This window comes from Sminthopsis crassicaudata, chromosome 2 (assembly GCF_048593235.1).
Source record: "Sminthopsis crassicaudata isolate SCR6 chromosome 2, ASM4859323v1, whole genome shotgun sequence".
Taxonomy (NCBI): domain Eukaryota; kingdom Metazoa; phylum Chordata; class Mammalia; order Dasyuromorphia; family Dasyuridae; genus Sminthopsis; species Sminthopsis crassicaudata.
Window position 1 is genome coordinate 377,848,605 of NC_133618.1, and position 24,891 is coordinate 377,873,495.

The 24,891-nt window shown below is 40.9% G+C and overlaps 1 protein-coding gene across 4 annotated transcripts in view; it reads left to right on the plus strand.

Moving 5' to 3' along the window:
* The window catches only part of BCL11B (BCL11 transcription factor B), a 137,793-nt gene that overhangs the window by 112,170 nt on the left and 732 nt on the right, over positions 1-24,891 (plus strand). For all 4 annotated transcript variants that reach the window (XM_074291338.1, XM_074291340.1, XM_074291339.1 and 1 more), the window contains one exon: positions 21,586-24,891. This exon is cut by the window's right edge and continues 732 nt beyond it. In XM_074291338.1, coding sequence (XP_074147439.1) covers positions 21,586-23,597 — 2,012 coding nt within the window. In that variant the 3' untranslated portion in view covers positions 23,598-24,891. The remainder of the gene's footprint in view (positions 1-21,585) is intronic.

Sequence of the window (24,891 nt, forward strand, 5' to 3'; positions counted from 1 at the left end):
AAGTGTCTATGTGACAGATTTTTTAAAATTCAATTTTGCTTATTTTTATCATTCAAAGTTTAGATCTAATATATCATTTTCTTGGTGAAAGGGGGAAAATACATACAAATGAACAGAAAAGACCCTTTGAAACAGTGGGAGGAGAACCAGGAGGTCAGCTCACAACAGCTGAAATCTGATGTTCTTCAGCTTGTTGTTTGGAGTTGATGGTTATTATTCCCCAAGAAAATAGCGTCCTTTTTTATTTGCTTTTAACATCCTGCCCTTGGCATCTGTTCCATCCATTGTAGACTAACCTAAACCGTGTTCTGACAGTGGGTTAAAGCGAGCACTTATTGAAAAGCATTCTCTACTTAATTACATTTCCTTCTTCTGGAAGCTATTTTAATTTTTTTTTATAATCACATGTTAATTGTGTATTAGCAGGGCCTTTCTGATTAGTTGAAAACATAATGAAACCTTTGTAAACAACACAGAGAGAAAGAAAGAGGAAAGTGTGAAGTGAAGACAGTGTTGATGAGGGAGTTTTAAAAGGCTGAAATAACTACATTTCGAGATGCCAGAGAGAAATGTAAATTGTACCTGGGAATCTGTTCTCTTGAGTGACAACTTTCTGTGGAGGCATAATCGGTTCCACTGAATAAGAGACAAAATCGGTATAGGATGCAGAGGTTGTCCGATTCTTCAAAGTATTTGCAGGAAATGCAGTAGTTGCCATCGAGTAGCCTGACCTTGATGGTGGCTAACAAGTTTTGTATTTGTGTCTGTAAACCCATCGTGAAGCGTGCATCCCTCCCCTACCATTCCTGTCTTCCACCCTTGCAAACAACCTCAAGCCAAGATACAGCCCAGGGATGGAGTGTTTCCAATTGTTGTGTTTGTTTGGAAAGTCTTGATTTCTTGATATGACATCAGACCTGGAACAGGTTTAAAAGAACTCACTTCCTTTTCCTTTTTTAGGGGATGGGAGGCAGGGGGGTTGAGGGAGCCCTGGATTTGGGGTCAGAAGACTTGAGTTCTAGTTACGTCGTTTAAAAAAAAACAAAACAAAAAACTTACTAGCCTTGTAAATCCATTTCCCCAATCTGCCTATCAGCGTTCTCACCTGTCAATTTAGAGAGGATGGCCTAATGGGTCTCGAGGGTTTCCATGGCCCTTTTGGCGGTTGCTGAGTGTGCTACACTTTCAGTTTCTGCATCCCATGTTGCATGACTGGTCTCTTCCAGCTCTGACATTCCGTGTTCTAAAAGGCTTTCTTTCTAAATCCAACATTATGTGGTTCTAGGAGGATGTGTGTGTATGTGTGTGTGTGTGTGTGTGCGCGCACACGTGCGCATGCACACTCACAGGAAAAGGGAACCACGCTCCTAGAACGTGCCCATATTGTTTCCTTTTCCAGCCCGCCACTCTTTTAACGAGATTCACATATTTTTATTAAAAGCACCAGCCCCAGTTTACAGTCCTCATTGTTGAAGGGGGCAGAAAGCCCTCCTCTATTACAGCTTTAAAGAGCTGTGCTTATAGGGATTTTTCAGTTCGCAGTGTGTTATTAGAAAAGCGTGGCTGGGGCGGTTAAAATGAAAGTGCTACTGTATGCAAGAGTGAGATCCACTGTAAGCTATCCAAGGAAACTCTGCCAAGGCAGTATGTGAACAGCAGCCAAACAAAACACAGGCTTCTTTCCAGTGAACCCAGCTCACTTCTGCAAATAGAGGAAAAATTGACTTTCTGATTTAGAGTGTTTCTACAACTAAGAAGAATTACTACAGTGATTGTTCTAAAAATATTTTAGAGGCAGCACATTCTCGAAGGGTTTGGGATTCTTCACATTCTTTTCATTGTATTTCTTATGTAATCTCACTAGATCCTGAAAGGAGGGGGGGGGTAGGAAATGGAAGCTTGCGTGGTCATTTCTTGGCCCCCCTGCTGTGTTTGTGGCAGCATAACGCCGTGGTGTTTAAGAAGCAGAAATTGTATTTTTATCTTTCTCACTTCAGGAAATAAATTTGGGTTTTAATCTCCTGCAGCCGCCGCTTGCATAGATCAGATCTTAACTGTTGAATCTAGGGCAGCCCCTGAGATCCCTTCTTGTACTATAACTGATGTTTTGGTAAGGTGGAACACATTTTTTATGATGATCTTTCTTTCTTCCTTTCTTCTTTCCTTCCTTTTTTCTTTCTTCTTTCTTTCTTTCTTTCTTTCTTTCTTCTTTCTTTCTTTCTTTCTTTCTTTCTTTCTTTCTTTCTTTCTTTCTTTCTTTCTTTCTTTCTTTCTTTCTTTCTTTCTTTCTTTCTTTCTTCTTTCTTCCTTCCTTCCTTCCTTCCCTTCCTTCCTTCCTTCCTTCCTTCCTTCCTTTCTTTCTTCCTTCCTTCCTTCCTTCCTTCCTTCCTTCCTTTCTCTTTCTTTCTTTCTTTCTTTCTTTCTTTCTTTCTTTCTTTCTTTCTTTCTTTCTTTCTTTCTTTCTTTCTTTCTTTTTTTCTTTCTTTCTTTATTTCTTTCTTTCTTTGTTTCTTTGTTTCTTTGTTTCTTTCTTTCTTTCTTCCTTCCTTCCTTCCTTCCTCCTTTCTTCCTTCCTTCCTCTCCTTCCTTCCTTCCTTCCTTCCTTCCTTCCTTCCTTCCTTCCTTCCTTCCTTCCTTCCTTCCTTCTTTCCTTCCTTTCTCTCTCTCTTTCTCTCTTTCACTTTTCCTCTCCCCCTTCTCCCTTTCTCTTTTCCCTCTCTCTTTCCCTTTCCCCTGCCTTCCTCCCTCCCTCCCTTCTTTCCTTCCTTCCTCCCTCTCTCCCTCCCTCCGTTCCTTCCTTCCTTCCTTCCTTTCTTCCTTCCTTTTTTCCTCCCTTCCTTCCTTCTTTTCTTCCTTCCTTTCGGCTCTCCCCTTACTCCTTCACTGCTCATACAATGTTAGGTTTTCCTTTACAGGACCCAGAGCTCTGTAGGAGCTTCCATAAGCTACAGCTCTAGCCAACTCTGGAATTCAAATGATTTCCATAATGATGGAAATTGACTGGGATTCCACAAGTTTGTTTATTGCCAAGAATAAATAATGCATGAGTTCTCTCCTCTCTTCCTTCTCTCTTTCTCTCCTTTTCCCCCCACTTTCTCCCTTTACCTTCTTTCCTAAATCAGTCAGTCTATCAATAAATATTTTTTATTATTTAGTTTTCCCAATTCTCTCTCTTCCTTGTTTGTTAGATTTAACTATATTTTCTTAAGGAAAGTGTATTGAAATTAAGGAGATGCAGCCTATTTATCTAACTTGGGCTAAAGGAAGTAAGGTAATGTACCTGGAGAATATTAGCATCTATTTTCAAACAAACAACCAATAGTAATAGAGTGGAAAATGGAGTTTAGAAAATTGAAAAGTAATTTCCAGTATTTTTTCCCAAAGGCAATTAGAAGAGATGTAGCAATTGGAGCCAAACTTATAACTGGATAGTGATGTTGGTGGGAGGTTTCCTGAATTCAAGGTGATCTGATGTTGATAATGTAATGATGAGGATGGAGATAACATTACAACTAATAGGAACTTAAATTAGTAGTACCATTATTTTGGAAGATTAAATAATACTTTTTAATTATCAAATAGCTTTCATCCAAATAATTTCTCATTCAGAGCTCAACATAAGTCTGTTAAATACCAAATGATGATTAAGTCCAAAAGAAAATGGAAGATGCTGAAAAAAAATCTTGTTCTATTCTTTTGGGCTTCATAGTCCTTCAAATGATCATAAAAGTTAAAGTAAAAATCTTCCCTTTTCTTTTTCTTCTTCCTTTTATTTCTTTATTGATACGCGGATCGGTAGAGAACAAAGAGGCCCTAAATTCAATCAATATATTAAGCACCTACTATGTGCCTGGCATTATGTAAGTCATTTATTCCAAAACCTGTAAATTTAGAAACTGATACTCAAAAATGTCTGATGAATTGCTCAAGTTTTCGTCTAGTTAGTAGCAGGATGACTCAAACCATGTCTACTGTATCACAATCTATTAATCCTTTCTTTCATTGTTGCTTTCCTTTGTATTCACTTTCATTTTCTCTTTCTGGTCAGACATTTTGATTAAGCAATGTCACTCAGTGTAATTTTAACTTCCACAATCCATTGCACATACAAACATTTCTATGTCCACATTTTGCCTAATCTGGGCTGGTGAGATGCTATAGCATCCATTCTGTCTGCCTCCATGAGAGTCCGCTAATTTGTTGAATGTAGGCTGTAATCAGCTCTAAGTCTCATGTCTGTTTCTAAACATTAACTTGTAATTTGACAAGGAATGGTCAGGTATTACCTCTTGCCTGCATATCCATACTCATCTTTCATTAGGAAGGACAACAACTAAACAAATCACAGATTAAGATCCATGAGTCTGACTCATCATTTTACAGATGAGGAAATGGAGGCACAGAGAAGCCAATTGGCTTTACTAGGCTCACACAGTAAGCAAAGTTCGAATCCATGACTTATAAATCCAGCAGCATATCCAGTATACCTTGCTGCCTCTCTCACTGTTGGCTTTAGATGATTAGTCTGTGTTTCAAAATAATAGTTATTTATTCAAGTTCTAATGGGTAGAATACCATTGTCCAGCTCTACCACCCTCCTCTTCCGCTTCCCAGCCAGTTTGCTCTACTTGGTAGGGCTTTGAGACATAGTCTAGTTTCAGATCTATTATCCGGTCATCAGATCTCTGTATATTTTGGGGTTATTCCTGCCATCTACCACACCTACCACTGCCTGTCCTCAAATTTCTTGTTCCAAGTGAATGAATTACACTGGATAACCCTTAGGTGTCCACGTGGTTCTGACATTCCTCGTTTTTTGTGCTTCTAAGGTCCCTTCCAACTTGGATGTTCTACATTCCATAATTGTAAGCTCCTTTCAGCCTTCCTATTTTATGTTCCCTGACCCGAGATCCCTCTAAGCTCTAATGTTCTATGCTTCCAAGGTCATTTCTGACATTTATAGTGCTTTCTTTTTCCCAAGATCTCCTGCAGTTCTGGTACTCTTGGAGTCTCTTACTGAGCTCCCACAATGCATTGCACACACAGACCTCTCCATGTCCACCCTTTGCCTTGCCTCTGGTGGCTAGATGCTGTAACATCCACCCTGTGAGTCATCAGGAGGGATGACTGGCTCCATGAGAGTCCAGTCCGAGGAGCTTAATGCTGGCTGTGGGTAGGCAAGTAGTATTGATCAGCATAAAATGATTATTTGATTTAGACATTTATATATCAGCAGTTGAGTCAACCTCATTTGTCTTGTGGAAGAAGCCACAGACTTAGAAACCAGTGGGTTTTTGTCAGTCATTTGCTGTAATTATTGGTTAAAATTGCCCAGATGAGGGTTTTTATACTTTATTTGTTGCAATGGATTAAATCTGTCTCTGGGTGTGCCTGTATGTCTCTCTTTGTGTGGTGTGGTGTGTGTGTGTGTGTGTGTGTGTGTGTGTGTGTGTGTGTGTGTGTGTGTTCCATGGCATTGCTCCGTATGTGGGCCTGGTTTACTTTTCTCAGTATTTCCATTGAACAGCACAGCGCCTAACATATAATCACTTAATAAATGCCATTTATTACGTGTGTAACCTTCCTCTGCCCGGTCCCCGTTCTGCCTCAGTTTCCTCCCGTGTAACATGAGCCGGGCGGGTCAGATGACCGGCTCCAGCTGCGGGATGCCCAGGGTCTCCCTGTCAAGGCCACATCACTTATTAGGCACCTACTACATGCCAGGCCCTCTGCCAGTGCTAGGAGTAGAGGAAGGCCCGAGCGCCCCCACCCCGTCTGTGTGCAGTGCCCACGGGACTTTGCAGTTGTGGGGTGTCTGCCGCGTGCATGTATGCCATTGTGTACGTGGGTCCCCGGGAGGGAGGGACAGCGCTCCCAGAGTCCCACTCCCGGAGGGTTGTACGGCTCAGCATCTCGCGGAGTGACTCGCTAATTGCACCCGGGGATCAGCTTTAGATTCAGGGAAGGCTGAAACTTTGAAACTGTAACGTTTTGACTGGCGAGAATGACCGGCCCTCGCCCCTCCTTGGCGGGGAGCTCTGGTTGAAGGAAGCTGGCATTGTCGCCGAGTGACGGCTCTGCCGAAGTGCCGCAGGTTTTCATATGGAAATGTGAAATAATGGGGTGATTAAATAGAGCTGTATATTAAAGTACATCTGACATTAGAATTAGCATAATGTGCTCTAGCCTTAGGCTGAGTACTTTATTTGCCATCTGCGTCGGACCAAAATCCCCTGGGGAAGCGCTAAAATATTCTGAATAAACTCAGCCCGGGCTCTTATTGAGAGTAAAATACCATTTGTGGCACGTCGTATTGATTCGTCTTAATTGCGGTGCAGAAAAGAACATTCACTCGCTGATGACTTTTGTACTCGGTGACAAGTCGGCTGGAGTTATTCTAACGCAGTTGGTTAACCTGAACAGACTGTCGCACTGCTCGGGCTGGGAGCAAGCCTTATCTGCAGCCGCCTCCTCCGCCGCCGCAGCATCGCGCCCGCATCCTCCATCCGCTCCCTCCCGCCGTCCCGGGTACCACTCCGGCCCGCCTGTCCTTCCCGGAGGTCAGAGGGGGCGGGGCGGGCAGGCACCGGCCGGGAAGTTCGCCCTCGCCCCCTTCCCTGTCTCGTGCGCACTCGAGGACGTCCGGCCGTTCTCCAGGGGAGGGAGGTGGGGCTCCCCGCCCCAGGACCCTCTCCAGAGCCGTCCGTGCGGGGATGCATCGGGCAGATCGCCGCCCCAGTAAACACGGGAGCCCGTGGCGGGGCGGGCCGCAGGCCAGGGTAACTCCGCGCGCGGCCGGGATGCCGGGCACCTTAGGAGAGAACGTGCCCGGCGGAAAGCACCGGAGAGAAACGGATTTCCTGCAGGAAAATGCTTTGATGCTCCGCGCGATGCAAAGTCCAGTTTCTACCCTATAATTGCCTATCATTAGACACAATTTAAATATTCAAACATCCTCCACAAACCTTAGCCTAGCATGTTTTTATTACAAATTCAGAACAAGGGAATAACCTTTAACTTCAGAGACAAATGAAACAAATTTACAAGTGCACGTCTGCTGTTTTCTTGTGTTTTATAAATCCCTGCGGACCCGAACACTTTTGCTATAACGCCACTCAGAACAATATACATATATTACTGCTTGTTTGTAGTGCTTCCGTAATGAGTCCCCTTTGTATTAGATAACCTATATAATTCAGCATCGAAGCTCTCCATAACGTCAATTATCTCCTCATAGCTAAATGTACATTCTATTAAAATGAGATTTACAGCCCTTACTATACTTCTTAGGGTGGAACAGGAAGATTTTGTGGATTTAAAGAAGCAGGACTGTTAAAAGAAATAAAGCAAAAAGAGTATTTCATTCATTAACCATGATGAGCCACAGACCTGGCTTCTTAGGAGACTTTTCAAATGAAGTATTGTGCAGAGCTTACACACCCTGGGCAGACCCTCATCTCCTCTTCTGCCCTTTGACTGATTATTTAATAATTCACCCTTCATCTTCCCATCAGATTAAAAAATAGCTAACATTTATAATTTAAAGCCCTTTACAAATATTATCTCATCTAAACCTCCCTACTCTATGGGGGGTATGTTCCATTATAATTCCCATTTTACTGATGAAGAAACTGAGATAGAGCTTCTAAATAACTCGCCCTGGGTCACACAGAGACTAAGGGTCCAGATTCAGCATCCTATCCATATCACCTGGATGACAGACGAGGTCACCTTCTTTATTAAATTTCTTTGGATTTCTAGTATGGTATGAGAGGATCACATCTTAGAGGCCTAGAAGAAGTATTGATCTATTAGATTTTAGAGAGATGTGATTGTCATCATCATTATGGCACAGCTGGTACATCCTAGTGGTCGACTTTGAGTCAAAAAGAGCTGGATTCAGATTCAGTTTCTGATCTCAGTTATGTGAATATCAATAAATCAATGAGCTCCCTGAACCTCAGTTCCTCATCTCTATTTAAAAAATTGTAATATCTACACTGTCCAACTCAGAGCTCTGGGAATCAAGTGAAATCAGTTGATCAATCGGTATTATGTAGATGTCAATTGTCATTATTATGGCATCTTCTGATTTACACAGGGCTTCCCTCACAACAACCTAGTGTCAAAGGTGATGAAAGTTTTACTCTCTGTTTTACCGATGAGGAATTGAGATTTTGAGAAGTCCTGGGACGTGGTTGCATAGGGGACTGAGCACTAGGCCTCGAGTCAGGAAGATCTTAGTTCAAATCAGGCCTCAGACACTTAACATTTGTGTGATCTTGGGCAAATCATGTTGCTTTTGTTTGCTTCAGTTTCCTCAATTGTAAAAAGCAAACAGTAATAGCACCTACCTCCCAGGGTTGTTGTGAGGATCAAATGAGATAATAATTGTAAAACTGCTTACTTTTACTGGCCCATAGTAGATACTATAAAAATACATACTCACTTCCCATTTGGTCCCAGAAGGGACCAGAAATGATCTGATTAACCTGCATTTTTCCAGATAAGGAATCTGAGGCCTAGAGAAGGTAAGTGGTTTTGTACAAATTAAACAAATTATTAGAGTCGGGAGTTGAATCCAGGCCCCTTTTGCTTCTAAATTAATTGCCTTTTATCTGAAATCATACTAATTGAAGTGGTCTCTCCAGTCACTCGTTTAACTCGGCTATTAAATTGCAGAGTAAGAATTCAGACCTACATCTTCGGATTCCAAAGCCCAGGTAGTTTCTACTCCATATTTCACTGCTTCTTCTGCTCTTTCACCTATTACAGAAAAGATTAGCATTATTTCCAGTGTATTTAAAAAGAAAAGAAAAAAAGATACTCATCTTTTAAGAATGTGCAGTACTTTTCATGAGTATTCCAAGTGGAATGTCACATATAAGAACATTGTAGAGGCTCTCTAAGATCTTTTCATCTTGGTAAAGAAAATTCCTTTTTCGATCTGTATTAAGGTGCTCAACTGTGCCTAAGATTTCTGTTTCCTCTGTAGGTCAAGGTTGTAATGTTTCACCACCCCATGGCTAACCCCTGTCTTATTTCAGCAGAAAGTGATTTCACAGGCTCAAAGTGTATAGATGACAAACGTGTGGAATTAATTGAAACTCTTGTCACAGAGAGGGTAATTTAGAAGTCAGCTCATATATAATCAATTCTTCAGTATTGGATTTTTTTTTCATTCCTCTACTTCCATTTGACCCTTTCCCCTTTTCTATTTTATACTTCATTGGGGTTTTATAGTCTGACATCAGTTAACAAAGCACAGGTCAGATTTTTTAAAAAAGAATTCCTAAGTGGCTACTACTCTATTCTATTAAATTGTAAACCCCATGGGACTCTTCTTAACTAAACTTTGTATCTCCCTAGGGGCTCTACTATAGGACATTACACACCATAGGCACTTAATACATGTTTATTGAGTTGGTTCTTAGGATTTAGATCTGGAAGAAACTTATGAGATCATTTTATAGGTGAAAAAGCGAAGGCTTTAGAGATTTTAATTGGTTTACTTAAAGTCAGATAGATATTAAGTAAATAGCTGATCCAATCCCAGGTCATCTGACTCCACTACATTTGTGCCAAATTGAATTGAAATGAGTTGGACTGAATTGCTGGGATTTGCATCATATTAGATATTAGTGGTATAAGTGGGCCATCAGCTGGAGCTTGGCTATATGGCTTGTGTCTTTAAGTATACCTTAAACATAGGCTATCATCAAAATTACATTAAATTACATTAATGTGTAATATTGATGCAAGATAAATGTTAAGCCAGTCCCTTGGTCTGAGTTGGTAAATGGCTTCCATTTTTAAAAATAATTTTCTTGTTTTCCTGGGTAAAAAAGATGAAAACTTTCCTTATCTTGGGAATCTGGATGGAGAAGAATGCAGGGCATTATGAACTATATTATGTACTATTTGAAGCTAAGTGGAGTAGATACCAATCAATAAAATTTATTAAGCACCTACTATGTGCCAGGCAGTATGCCAAGTGCTAGAAAAACAAAGAATGGCTATTTGCCTCAATCAAGAATTATGCATAAATATATTCAAATAGTATAAATATGTATGACTGCAAAAATCAGTCCCTGCCTGAGAGAAAAGTAATAAAGCTATTAAAGATTAAACTTGAAGTGTCCCACCCTTCATTTTGATTATTATTATAGTGCTTTACATTTAAAAAGCACTTTCTTACAACAACTTGGTGATATAGGTCATGTTAAATATTGTTTACCCTTCTTTACAGATGAAGGAAGCTGAGTGAATCTCAGAGAGAGATGGAGGGAGATTCACTCAGCATACTATGGGTAATAAAGAATTGAGTCAAGGCTTGAAGTCCAAGTGATCTTTCCATTATATTGCAACATAAGGACTGGAGAATCATTTTTATCAGCCTTGATTTTCATCCTTCTTACTCACTTATAGGGATAGGACAGAACCTGTGATTTTTTTTTTTTTTTAAATTATCGTGAATTCTCAAGTGAAGAAATTCCTTTTACAAATGCAGGTTGGCCCCACCTCAGTAACTTACAGTTTTAGAGAATTGTCTGTACAGAGTATCGAGAAATTTAGTGTTAAGAAATTAAAATAAGGGTCATATGATATATAGGCTACACACACACACACACACACACACACACACACACACACACACACACATATATGTGATATATAATATAGATAGGCTATACTTGAACCCAAGACTTCCTTTAAAGGCAAATCACTATCCACTGTGACACACAATCTCTCCACTAAATTCAAACTTAACCAAAAGCATTTCTAATTAGGCAAGGATTATTTGCTCTACAAAAGGAATGACCTTAGGCTTCTTTTAAATAAAGAGCTCCCCTAATTAGACCTCAGTTTCTTCATTTATAGAATACTAGCATTGGATTAGATGATTTCTAAGGTTCCTACAAGCTCCAGCATTTTATGTTATAAAAATCTCACATCTCTTCCATATTTGACATACTGTGGTTCTAAGATTATAAGGTCCTTCTTACCTTTGATATTCATGCATTATGTTGTATTATAATTCAAGAGAAAGAAACCTGGCTATCTTACTAGCTTTGTGAGCAAGACCGCTTAACCTATCTAAACCTCAGTTTCTCAAAAAAAAATGGAGTTATTAGTAACTCACAGAATTTTTGTGAAGATTGTATGTGAAAGAATTTATAAATGTAATCTGTTAGATTACAATTCTAAAGCTTCTTCACTTCCTAAGATTCTGTTTTCTTAAGTATTATTTGATTCATTTAGTATTTTCAAAGCATCTTCTATACACAAGACCTTGTACTTTGCCCTTTGGGAAAAAAAAATGAAAAAGATAGCTTTTGACCTCAAAAAGCTGGCACTGTAATAGAGAATATAGACGAATAATTATAATGAATCATAAACCATAAATGCATGATGGGGGATAAACACAATGTCATGAATGTTCTAGGAAGAAAAAAGATCATTTTCTGATATGATTAGATTGCTCACATGTAACTGACACAAAGAAGAGTACTTCCTTTGCAAAAAAAAAAAAAAAAAAAAAAAAGTGGCAAACCAGCATAAGGAATAGATTCCTGAATATATTTAGGACCTTCTCAAATCAGATCATTTCATTTTGGGGGTGAAAATGTCCATGGTTAATCTCTTAACCTAAATTAGTTCTTTACAGAATAAAATGTAGTGTTTATTCAGGTCCAGGTAACACTGAGATAAACCCCTGATTACAGCCAGTATAGAAAGATAAGGCTCTCTTTGGAGATATTTATTAAAACAACGATGTTATTTCATCATCTGTTGTGAGTGAGGCGCTTTGTGAATTGTAAAGTGCTTTAGAATATGTAGAGCTATCATTTTTACCACTTGGTTAATTTTATTCCACTGAAAATACTACAAAGATTAAATAAGGCTCAATACCTGCCCTTACAGAAGGGAATTATTGTAGAGAAAGGCATGTATACAAGTGGCTATGATTTAGAGCAGAATTCAAGGGCTAATAAGAGAAGTACTAACCAGGAGAGGAGAACGTTTCTGGCAGAAGGCCTCACAGAAGTGGTACTTCCTGAGCTGGGCCTTGGAGAAAGATTTCAACTAATGAAAGTGAAAGGGAAGGGCTTTTCACAGGTAAAGGGAAACAGTATGGGCAAAAGTACGGAGGTAGGAAAGGATGGACCAAGTTGGGAGAACAATGAAAAGGTCACTTTGAGGAGCTCAGAGAGTATGAAGGGAATAGTAGGAGATCAGTCCACAGCCCAAATAGAAAGAATGACAGTCAGCAAAAGAATTTTTGTACTTGGATGATTTCTAGGGTTTGAGAAACTTAAATGCCATTGGACGGGGTTGGAGGGGGAACCAAGTCTAACTTTCTAAGGTGGTCCCTTTATTTACAACCATTATAGGATATTAAAGGTAGAGTAAGCAGTCAGGTGTCCATCATCATCTAGGCTCACTTGATGTCACTCAGAAAATTAGCAGAAAGGATGGAGTTAGTCAAACCTTTTTATGTCTTGATGGCACAGTGGATAGAGTGCTGGACTTGGCCTAAGGAAGACATCTTTGTGAGCTCAAATCTCAGACATGCACTAACTGAGTGACCCTGGACAAGTCACCTATTACCTTCAGTTCCTCATCTGTAAAATGGTCTGGAGAAGGAAATGGCAAACCATTCCTGTATCCTGGCAAGAAAATCCCAAATGGGGACATGAAGAGTTGAACATAAATGAACAATAATCTGTTTTCAGTTCAGTACTCTTTTTCTGGCACTGTACTGATCATCTCTGCCTCCCCATTAGTTAATGGGATCATGGAACTTAGAATTATATGTAGGGGCTCAACAACCATGTCCTAGAACGAGCTCTTTTATTATCTTTATTCTTCTAAGAAGCTCTAGTCTGCTACCTTTATCCCTTAAAGATCTTCCCCATCTCCCACTCCCGTTATATTCTAGGACAATGAAGCCTCATTCCTTCCTCCATTCACCTCAGTGGAGTGGAGTGAAAGACCATGTTGTGGGGTAGAGTTTACTTTGGTCAGAATTTAATTTAAGAAATGTCCCTTTTTAAGGGACACTCTGCTTATTGCTAGGGTTATAATGACAACACAAATATCTTCCCTTAAGGAGCTTATCAGCTCCTCGGCAGGGGGGAATATAGCATACACACAAACAAATACGATACAAAATATAATGTGATAGGGGAAAAGGAAGAGAGCTGGACACAATACTCTAGAAAAGTTTATAGAACGGAGTTTGTATTGCTTTTGTCAGATTCTCCCTAGCTGGGATAGTTGTCATTTGATATTTCTTATCTGTGTGCTCAGTACTGTAGTAAGCAGCTCCTAAGAAAAAGAGGCCTCCTATTAAGCATTGGCTTCTCAGGATTTCAGGGATTCTAAATCCAAAGACTATAGTTGGTCAATTAATTATAAGATGGCCATCCCCAAGGTGAAGATAGACCATTTTGGTTAATGTGACTTCAGAAAGGGGGCTGGAGGTCGTGGCCCAGGAATTTGGGAGACTAGATTCACAGCTGATGTTTAGATATAAGAACCCTCATCTTCTCCCAGGAAGGGAAGAGGAAAGATTGTAGTAAGTCCCCCTCCCCAAAATAACCTTAAATTTCCAACCCTTCCTTGTCAGTGTAAATAGTGAAATCTGAGTTGATTGAATTGAATCTTAAAGGAAAGCACTTGTCCTCCCTTTGAGATTATGCTCACATATAATGATTTGGCTTGGTACTTCCAAAGAGCCACCATTTTATTATTTCCTCTTAATGCCCAGTTCAGTACTAACCTTTTATTAAGAGCAAATCCACTTCTAAGTTTCAGTAAGACAGAGAGTTGTGTACATGTGTGTATAAGAAATGGCTAGAAAAAATAAATAGGATCATAATATCTTTGATTAGAACCATGCACTTGGACTTGAAGCCAAACTTTTCAGTTAGCACAGCTGTAGGAAAGCTTTGAACGTTTATAGGAGTTTCTTTTCCTTAGCTTCTCATTCCTCCCTTCTTTCCACACTTTCCATCCATATTTCCTGCTATCTCCTTACATATCCTTCTGTTTTAATTAGTGTCTTCCTTATAATTCCAAACATGCCCCATGTACCTAGAAACTGCAGTTTCCATCCCTCCTCTGCTTCCCTTCTCCCACTTTTCAGGAATATTCTCTCTCTTTTTCCCATTCAGATCTTGACCCATCAAATTCTTACTTACAATATCTCTCTCTTTTATTTCTTTTTTTAAAAAATAAAGTTGTTTATTTTTAACATTCACTTTAAAAAAAAGTGAGTTCTGAATTCTTTCTTGCCCACCCACTCCTCCTGCACCTATTGAGAAGGCAAGAAATGTAACATCAATTATACATGTGAAATCATGCAAAACATATTTCCCTATTCTTTTATCTCTTTCTAACTCTTATATCATAACTTGTACCATTCACCTGACATTATGTCATGCAATGTCTTTTATTATTGCTTTTCTCATTTTTTATATGAAGGAATATGTGTATGTGTATTTTTGCACACACCATTCAGACTAGGGATCAGCAAAGCACTGACTGAAGACCAAATCTGACTTGTGGCCAAGTGGTTTTTACATTTTTAAATGCAACAGAACCTAGAGTCTAGATTGTAAACTCCCCACGGGCAGGAATACTGTCTACTTTCTTCTCTTATATTAAACTGTAATTATTATTATTTACATTTATATTACATTGCATATAAAATAGTTTTTCAAGGAATATTTGTGAAAAGATAAAAAGAGTATATAGAGATTTCATATCCATGACTTGGGAAAATAATTAGCAGATTCTACCTTCAATTTTGACTAAATATGGATCCTTTTTGGAAAAGTTAAACATGTTTATGAAAATTCATTAACTTTTGAGAACTCATGGGAATATAATAGTAATAATGATAACTCACTTTTCTATAGTGCTTTAAGGTTTATAAGGTTCTTTCTTCAGAATAATCCTGTGATTTATATTGTAGAAGTATTATTAAGAATAAGAATTCATCTTTCTATAGCATTATTTCCTAACAACCCTTTGAGAGATATGAGGCAAATAGTATAATCCCTATTTTGCAGATGTCAGTAACCATTTATGAAGCACCTTCCTTGCAAGGTACTATGCTAGATGATGTGGACTCTATGGCAAACAGAAGAGTTTCTGATGAGTTTATATTTTGGTGCAGAATATGGGGCAATTACTATCTGAATATGGGTTATGCCTTAAAGGCTTTCAGAGCCTTTCCATTCATCCAGAGTTGAATTCTTAAACAGGATACCTCTAAATTTGGGGTGCAGTTTTAAGCTTTACTTAAAGACAATTAATTTAATAGCTTTAGTAGCTTAAAATGCACTACAAATTTTGGGATACTCTGCACATATTGTCTCCCCTTATTTTGTGAACTCCTTTAAAATCAGAGACTATCTTGGTTATTCTATGTAGCTCCCCAGGTTTTAGCACTGTCTGGTACATAGGACATGCTTAATAAAGACTTATTCATTCATTCAACTCATGACCCAGATAAGTTAATATAATATACTATATACAATATAAATATTTGGAGTAAGGGAAAAAAACTGCCTTCAAGAGAACAAGATCTTCATATAAGAGGTGGTCCCTCAGTTGAGCATTGAATGAAGATAAATATTTAGGGAGGCAGGCTGGGAATGGGAACAACCTATGTGAAGGATTGCACATAAATGGGAGATAAATGCAGAAATCAAAGAATGACCTAAATTAAGAAAAGGAGAGTGATGGAGCCTGATGAACGGACTCATCCACCTACTGATGGAATTTTTCCAGCCCTTGACCCATTCTAGGATACAATATCAGGCTTGGGCCCAACTCAAGTGCCATAGGATTTCCCCAGTTACTAGTATTTTCTCCCATCTCTAAAAGTCTCTCCGTAGATTTTTTTTCTGTAAAATAGATGTCAGTCACTTGAGGGCAGGCGCTGGGCTTTGTTTTTCCATCCCCAGTGCCTCACCCTGTAGGCTGGTAGATGGCTTCAGTAAGCTTGTAGAAACAAATTAAATTCCTGGACATTGTCCCTAAAACAGAAGCTTGGTCTGCACGAAAGTGCCCTGTTATGTCGTGTAGTTGGGAGGAAAGTTGCCAAGTGGTTTCTTCTTGGCAGGTGATCTGCCGAGACAAAGGTGACAAATGCCATTAGGTGGCCTTTGTGGGCATAGTGACAACTGACTAACACTCAAAGGGCCCATTGTAGAGATTAGTAGAGGATTCTCCCTAATTTAAGCAGACATTCTGTCCCCGCAGCCCCTGTGTGGCTCAGTCCGCCATTCTCCATAAAACACTAAATCTTCACCTGGCTTGAATGCCCGTAGCTGGTCTTGTGAGAACACTCGTTAACCAGGGCTCTCAATTATGGGGTTTTAATTTAATAATAATTCAGTTAAAGGTGTGTTTTTTATTGTGCGTCAAGGATACCTTTATTGGTATTATTAGAGTAACTAGCATAATAAGGAAGAGTAATTGTTTAAATGCTCATTAAAAATGGAGTGGCTTTGAGAAAGCAGCGTGGGGGAGGGGGAGAAGAGGATGTCTGTAGGAAGTAAGGAGTCCAATGAAAATCTGCTCCTGAGAGGGACTGTAAAGGGAGCCATTCCTTTTAAGTGCGCCAATTTCCACATTGTGGGAACTTTAGAAGCCATAGACAGAGGCTGCCTTCACATTCCTTCAAGGTTTTACTGCTGCTCCAGTTACCTCATGAGGCAAACCCGGAGTACCACTGAAGTTTACAGCTGCATCTCCCGAACGATCGCGGAAAGGTCCCCATGTGAAGTTTCAGCCTTTGCGGGAAGGGTTAAGGGAATCTCCTAGAGCTAATGCAGCGAAGAAAAAGAACCAGGGAGCACTAGGGGGAAAGAGAAAGCATATTAGCCTGGGGAAGGGGCTTAGAAATAAGAACTAGAATACGGAAATAGACTAGCTAGGAGAAAAGATATTAAAAGAGGGGAAAAAACCCAAACCACACTTTGCTCACACCCTGTACCTGGAATTGAGAGTTCAATAATTTTTTCAATAATTCTAATAATAATCTGAACCTCAGATTACTACATTCACCCTTCCTCTACATTGGGTAGAATCTAAGCTCTCTGAGAGTAAAAATGGTTTCTTTCTTTCTTTTTTTTAACTTTGTGTCCTTAGTCCCTACATAGCAGACCCTTTATAAATGCTTCTTGAATGCTGTTGTATGAAAATGAAATGGAGAAGATGGTGTAATAGAAAACTGTGATTTAGTGACTGGAGCAGTGTAGACATTTCTAAGGCATTTCTAGGTTTTCAGGGCAGGATTTGACTTTGTTTTGTACAGTCATTAAAAAATAAGCTCATAATTGGCTTGTCAGTCAGAATAAAACCCAGGCAGTCACAGCATGGGAATTGGTCCAGGTCTGGGAAAGCCTAATTTTCGCTCTACTAAAGGGTAGTGCCCATAACCATCTTTCCAAGGTGCCCCTTGGGAGAGGGAGGCATGGAGGCGAGTGCCATAGAGGGGGCATCTGGAAACCAACTTCCTGGGGGCCTTTGACTGAAGAAGAGTTCTAGAGGGCTGGCATACTACATTATTAAAGAGAAGGCTTACTTTAGAGCAATACATGACTGTTCATGGGCATGTTTAAAATATTTAGCAAGTTTTAGAATATAAAAATGTTCGTAGTGAATCTTCAAAGACTTTCTGACATTGTTCTCTTCTTAAAAGTGAGCATCTACACTGCTTAAGGCAATTTCTAGGCAAGATAACCATGAAGTGATAATATGGAAATGAACATTTTATTAAAAAAAAAAAAAAAAAAAAGAGGAAAGGAGGAGGAGAGAGGGGAGTCTAGAGAGAGCCTTTGAGGACTGTGAAACTTTTTTTTTAATGAAGTTGTCAGATCTTTGATAGCCAAGTGGCCTACAGTGAATGTCTGCCGTTTGTGGAGGGGGTCTTCAGAAGCAGTGGGTTTAGGGGCATAGAAGTAACAAAGACAGAATAGCTAACATTGGTCCTGTAAAGATAGCTAGCTCAGAAATCTGATTTCACTAATAAAAACATCTTTCCTCAAGCTCAGAATGCAGACATGGCTATTTGCTTCAGTGTGCCTCATGAAGAAAAAAATATAAAAGTTTGGGGGGGGGAGCGGGAAGGAAAGCTTTGAGCTTTTCAAAACAAGTGGTTACAAGCCCTCTCAACCAGTTGCCATTTTGAGGCTAATTTTTTAATCAGCCATTTCAACTTTAGATTGGCCTTAGTCCTCAGCCTTCCGGGGGAATTCTCCATGTTCTTATAATTTAGACATTCCTCATGGGGACAGATCTTTAGTAAAATGCTTGGCAGCCTGGGGGAGTTGGTGGGGTGGGGGAGTGGGTGAGAAGAGGAGGAGGGGGTGAGGGATAGCAAGAGCCAAGGAGGATCATCTGACTTAAGAAAAATGAAGAAATAGAACAACTGCCTATAATAAATCGATTAATTAGAGTGGTTAAAATGAAGGTGAAGGAGGCAGGACCCTCTTTAATTTGAAGATATATGACCTTGTAAGATGCTGCCTGTCATCTGTCATATTAACTCTCCTTTCAGAAGGTCTTTATTAAGCTCTGCTCCTAGGTAAGCTGAGGTAAAAATGTACTGTTCCCGAAATGAAAAAATAAATCAGCTGCTGGCAGGAAACGTTCTCTACTTTAGCCCTGCTTCGCTGATTCCTGTCACTTTTTATACTGTCTGTGCAGGGCGTGCACTGGGAGAGATATGGGTGTTTTCAAAGATTATAATGTTAGTTCTCTGGACATCATGGGGGATGGGAATGGGGGGGGTGAGGTTTGCACTCCAACCCACACCTAGAATCCCATAAATCTGCTCTTGTGAGTTAGGTTGTGAGAGGTAATGAATGTTTTTCTAGTCATCAAATAGGTTAACTGTTAGCATGTGAATTATAAAGGCTTTCTGGGGAAGAAGCCCAGCCCAAATGCTTAACATAAGCTATTTTGAAAGATTAATTATAAAAGTTGAGGCTTAACTACTTTAAGTTATAATCTGTCCCCCCCTTTTCCCCTCCCCCCAAAAGGTAAGCAGTTCTTTAAAAGAATAATACTTGGTGTTTCATTGCAGAATCATATGGAGCTGATTCTGGGTTCTCCAAGGCTGGGTCAGACACTGGCAGGTTCTGCCAAGCTGCAAAGGCCCAAATGTAGAGGCCCACTGATAGATGGCCTTCTTTATGCCTTTTGGTTGAGCTGAGAACAGGTGAGCTGTTAATCAGAGCCAGCCACCAGGTGTAGAATTTTGTCCTCCACAGCTCACGAAGCTCATCCCTGTAGGAAAGCATGGAAATGCTGTGATCTGGAGGATAGAGGAAAACTTACTGATGGACTGTCACATCTCTGAAGTCTTAAAATATGGAAGCAGGACAGTAAGTTAGTTTTTTCAAAAATTCAGGCATTTTATTTCTATCAGAGTCCTCTTTTTTTCTCCCATCAGCACCTCCCACAAAATATTATTCTCCTAAGCTTTCCATGGTATAGCTATCTACAACATTGAAGGTGAGCTCTATGCTGCGGTTCCCTCAGTTATCAGCTTTTTCAGAGCAGGAACCACATGGTGCCATCAATCAAACTGTATTGGTCCCTCCTTCCCCCCACTTTTTTTTTTTTTTTTTTTAATTCTGTGATCTGGCTTCAGGGTGCTCAGTCCCTCTGAGTCATACAGTTTTAAAGACAGTTTCAAAAGTACAGTTTATGTGCCTATAAACATACTGCTACAGGGTGCTTGAAAGACAGGTTTCTACATAACTTGAAGTCTTCCAGCCTTATTTATTTATAGATTAACTCATTCTCTTCTCCCCCACCCCATTTCGTTTCTGAAATACTGTCATGGGTGGTTGATTTCAAAAAGAGAATAGTTTTGTTGCCACTGCCCTTGCCTCCTGGCTGTGCTTTCCAAGTTCTCCTGTTTCTCTTAAAAGTCATTAAGACATATGTTTTGTTCCTGTTAGGCTAAGTCCAGCATGCTTTGATTGGAGTTAAATTAAAAAAACAAAAAAAAACAAAAACACCTTAAGGAGGTGGGGCAGATTGAGTTAAAGAGAAAAAGTCATGAAAAGAATGTAAGACTTTTAAGGATCATAAGCTGTTTTCTCACAATAACTGATTTATATTTATTCCTATATTGGATAAATATAATATTGGAGGAAACTGATCCCTAGAGAGATGAGATCCAGAATGTAAGGGTGGCAGAGTGAGTAAGTGTTAGAGTTAAGATCCAGGTTTAGGTCTCTACTTATTACAATAATCTAATGGAAATACAAAAAAAAAACAAAAACAAAAAAACAAAAACCCAACAACAAAAAAAAAGTTAGACACTTCCTCGTTCTATTGGGGAAAGCAGGGGTGTGTGTGTGTGTGTGTGTGTGTGTGTGTGTGTGTGTGTGTGTGTGTACAAAATAAATATACACTAGGTACTTAGAGAGAGAACATTAACCACAGGGCAGGTAGGTGGGAAAGATCAGTCAAGTCTACTTTGACCAATGGTTATATTATGTTTGTGATGGAGGGTGGTCTTTTTTTTTTTTTTTTTTTTTTTTTTTTTTTTTTTTTTTTTTAAGTTGGAAAACCTGATGACAGACCAAGGTCTTTCTGCACCTGTCTTTTTTTTTTTTTTTTTTTTTTTCTTCTTCTTCTGTACATAATAAGAATTACAGGCTGAAACTGAGGAGTTTTATCCTCAGGTTGAAGAGGGATCCGAAAGACAAATAGCAAATGAAATTTGCAACTTGAATTCTTGTGGCTGCCTGGATGACTGGTAGATGCAGGTAGCAAACATTCTTGACCGTATACAATCAGTGGCCATAAGTATCTCTTGATGATGTTACCAAACAGAGCAAATTTCTAACAAAGCGACATTTGTTACAGTCCATTACAACTACCCTGTCAAATTTGATTATCGGCTATTCATTTATACACTCACTTGGTGTTTTGGCAGAGGAAAAGGATTTCCTTTGGGGACATTTTTATCCAAGGGTTCTTAGATTTTGATTGTAGCAAAATTCTGTTATATCCTTGTTATCATTTTAGGGTGTAGTCTGAATGAACTGGTGAATAAAGAATATAGCATTAAATATAGAGATGCCCCCAAACCCCTAACAGAAAGTCAATTTTCTAGGGAACTTCCTTGAAGCAAATGTCACTTAATGAGGAGCATGTGTAAGAGATATGTGTAGTCTCTGCGTACCTTCCTGCAATCAGACAGAAGGACTATCGCGTGCCATAACCTAAATGGAGACCAGAAACATTTACTTACTTACCTAAGGTCACTTAGACAGGGCTGGGATTAGAACCCTGGTTTTTCCCCAAGGAGGCCACAATAAAATTTGTGGTCATTTAGGAGATGTTTTCAACAGTGCAGACCAAGTGTAGGCCTTAGGCCTTTGCAGCAGTAACTTTATTGCTACTTGAAATGTTAGGTTCCTGCCTTGGGGATAGGTAAGGATGGGGGGCAGTGGCAAGAAAAACATAGTAGGGGTCAGTGGCAATGGGCACTCTCATCTGTATGATTATTGAGTGTTTCTTTCTGTCTTTTTTTTTTAATAGGTAAAGATGAGCCTTCAAGCTATATTTGCACAACATGCAAGCAACCTTTTAACAGCGCCTGGTTCTTGCTTCAACATGCCCAAAACACACATGGATTCCGCATCTATTTGGAAACAAGCCCTTCAAACAGTTCCCTTACTCCACGGATCACCATCCCTCCTCCTCTGGGACCAGAGGCTGTTGCACAGTCCCCGCTGATGAACTTCCTCGGAGATAACAATCCTTTTAGTCTCTTACGAATGACAGGCCCCATCCTGCGTGACCACCCCGGCTTTGGCGAGGGCCGGCTCCCCAACACTCCCCCACTTTTCAGCCCACCACCCCGTCACCATCTGGACCCACATCGCCTTAGTGCCGAAGAAATGGGGTTAGTTGCCCAGCATCCCAGTGCCTTTGACAGAGTCATGCGTTTGAACCCCATGGCAATCGATTCGCCAGCGATGGATTTCTCCAGGAGGCTCCGAGAGCTGGCGGGGAACAACTCGACCCCTCCTCCAGTCTCACCAAACCGCAGCAACCCTATGCATCGCTTATTGAACCCCTTTCAGCCAAGCCCTAAATCACCTTTTATGAGCACCCCTCCACTGCCCCCCATGCCTCCCAGCAGTACGACTCCTCCCCAACCTCAGGCGAAGAGTAAATCCTGTGAATTCTGTGGGAAAACGTTCAAGTTTCAAAGCAATCTCATAGTCCATCGCCGTAGTCACACAGGAGAAAAGCCCTACAAATGCCAGCTCTGCGACCACGCTTGTTCCCAGGCCAGTAAGCTAAAGCGTCATATGAAAACCCACATGCACAAAGCCGGCTCCATGACGGGCAGGTCGGACGACGGACTCTCCACCACCAGCTCCCCCGAGCCGGGCACGAGCGAGCTCACTGGGGAGGGGCTGAAGTCCAGCGAGGCTGACTTCAGGAACGAGAGCGACCCCTCCCTGGGCCATGACAATGAGGAGGAGGAGGAGGAGGAGGAGGAGGAAGAGGAGCTGGAAAACGAGAGCCGACCAGAGTCGAGTTTCAGCATGGATTCTGAGCTGAGCCGCAATCGAGAGAACGGCTCCAAGTCTCTCCCGGACGAGAAGTCCCTGGTCCTCGGGAAGGTGATCGAGAACGTCAGCCTGGGCGCCATCCAGCAGTACAACGACATGCTGGCCGAGAAGCAGAAGAGGAGCAGCTTCATGAAAAGGAGCTCCGACCAGCGAGACCTGTGTTCTCGGGACCTCTGCCAGAGGGACACCGGCGACGAAGACTCCGTGGCCGGGGAGCTCGACCGGACCGAGGAAGGGACGGTCAACGGGAGAAGCTTCGGCCCCGGCGAGCCCTTCCCGGGCCTGTTCCCCCGCAAGCCGACGCCCATCACGAGCCCCAGCTTAAACAACTCGTCCAAGAGGATCAAGATAGAGAAGGATTTGGACTTGCCCCCCACCACCATCATCCCTTCGGAAAATGTTTACTCCCAGTGGCTGGTGGGCTACGCGGCCTCGAGACACTTCATGAAGGATCCCTTTCTCGGATTCACAGACTCCCGCCAGTCGCCCTTTGCCACCTCCTCCGAGCACTCGTCCGAGAACGGGAGCCTGCGCTTCTCCACCCCCCCGGGGGACATGCTGGATGGAGGCCTCTCGGGCCGCAGTGGGACAGCCAGCGGAGGCAGCACCCCCCACATCAGCGGCCCGGGGCCCGGCCGGCCCAGCTCCAAGGAGGGGCGCCGCAGCGACACGTGCGAGTACTGCGGCAAGGTTTTTAAGAACTGCAGCAACCTGACGGTCCACCGTCGGAGCCACACGGGAGAAAGGCCTTACAAATGTGAGCTCTGCAACTACGCGTGCGCCCAGAGCAGTAAGCTAACCCGCCATATGAAAACCCATGGCCAGATAGGAAAAGAGGTCTACCGGTGTGATATTTGCCAGATGCCATTCAGCGTTTATAGCACCCTGGAAAAACACATGAAAAAATGGCACGGAGAACATTTGCTGACAAATGATGTGAAAATAGAGCAGGCCGAAAGAAGCTAAAGGCCCCCATGTCCCATCTCTTCCCCCTCCCCCCAGCATCCCCTTCCCTCCTCATTCCCAACTGGGTTAAATCAGGGGTCTAGGTAACATTTAATTTGTACAGTTTAACTATTGCCAACTGAGAAAATGCTGACTTAATTTTTGCCTCCATAAACATAACTTAGCATAACTATGGTAGGTGCCAGGAAATGGCACTCAAATTTAACCTGTGTCTACAAAGTTCTATTAAACCTGAGGGTTGATTAAGGCAGTAAAAATTGTGGAGCCTTTTAACTGTGCAATAATTTCTGTATTTATTGGGTTTTTGTAATTTTTTTTTGGCATGTGCAGGTACTTTTTTATTATTATTCTTTCTGTTTAAATTTCTTTTTCAAATTTTGTTGGGTATCTCTTATTAATTTTACCCAGTAGTAGCCTGAGATTACTTGCATTGTAGGGGAGAAGCATATCTTTTAAATTATAATTTTTGGGCCGCTGCTTTTTTGAAATTTAAGCTACGCATGTGTAATTTCTTGTGAAGAAGCCAACACTTAAATAACTTTTAAAGTTGTTTTTTTCCCTTCCCCCCCCAAGACACACACACACAAAATAAATAAAGAAAAAAAAAGGCAAGCAAGTGGGGGATATGGGGGGTGGGGGAGTACAGCGGATAACAATCTTTAAAATTGTAGCACTTTCTTTCGGAATTGGATCTGAAATGTAGCACTGATGAAGTCATGTGTGACTGAGGCCTTTGTTTTGGTTTGTTTTCAAATAGTTTTCAACATTCAAGTTTTGTAACTGGAAAAAAAAAAGACAAAATGAAACAAAAAATAATCAACCCCACAAAAATCGTCCCCATGAGACAGCAGGTTTTGTGTAAAGGCAGCCACAGTCAGTAGCATTCTTCAATTGTGCATTATCGGCAGATAACGTGACTTCATCGGACTGTTGGTGATGCCCTGAGATGCAAAGTGGCTATCACTTGTCTTAGACTATCCAACCTGGTCAAGGTAGAAGGACCATCTAGAGGTGATGAGTATTCCTTGTATTCACAGGGAAGGAAGAAAATGATAAATTGTCTCCTAGCTTAAGTTGTCTTCTTTCTGTAGTGTAGAGCTACTGAAATCATTAGTTAGATGCTTCTTTAAGGGCTAACTGTTAGCTTCCAAATCAGGAAAAAGTCATGAATTGATACCCTGAGGATCTGAAGAAGCTAGAGTTATCTCTTGTAATGCACAATGGTGCTATTGTTAAGGAGAGAAAACATGAAAAATTTCTGGTCCTTTGGTCAGAACTGAAATTCTGAAAAAAT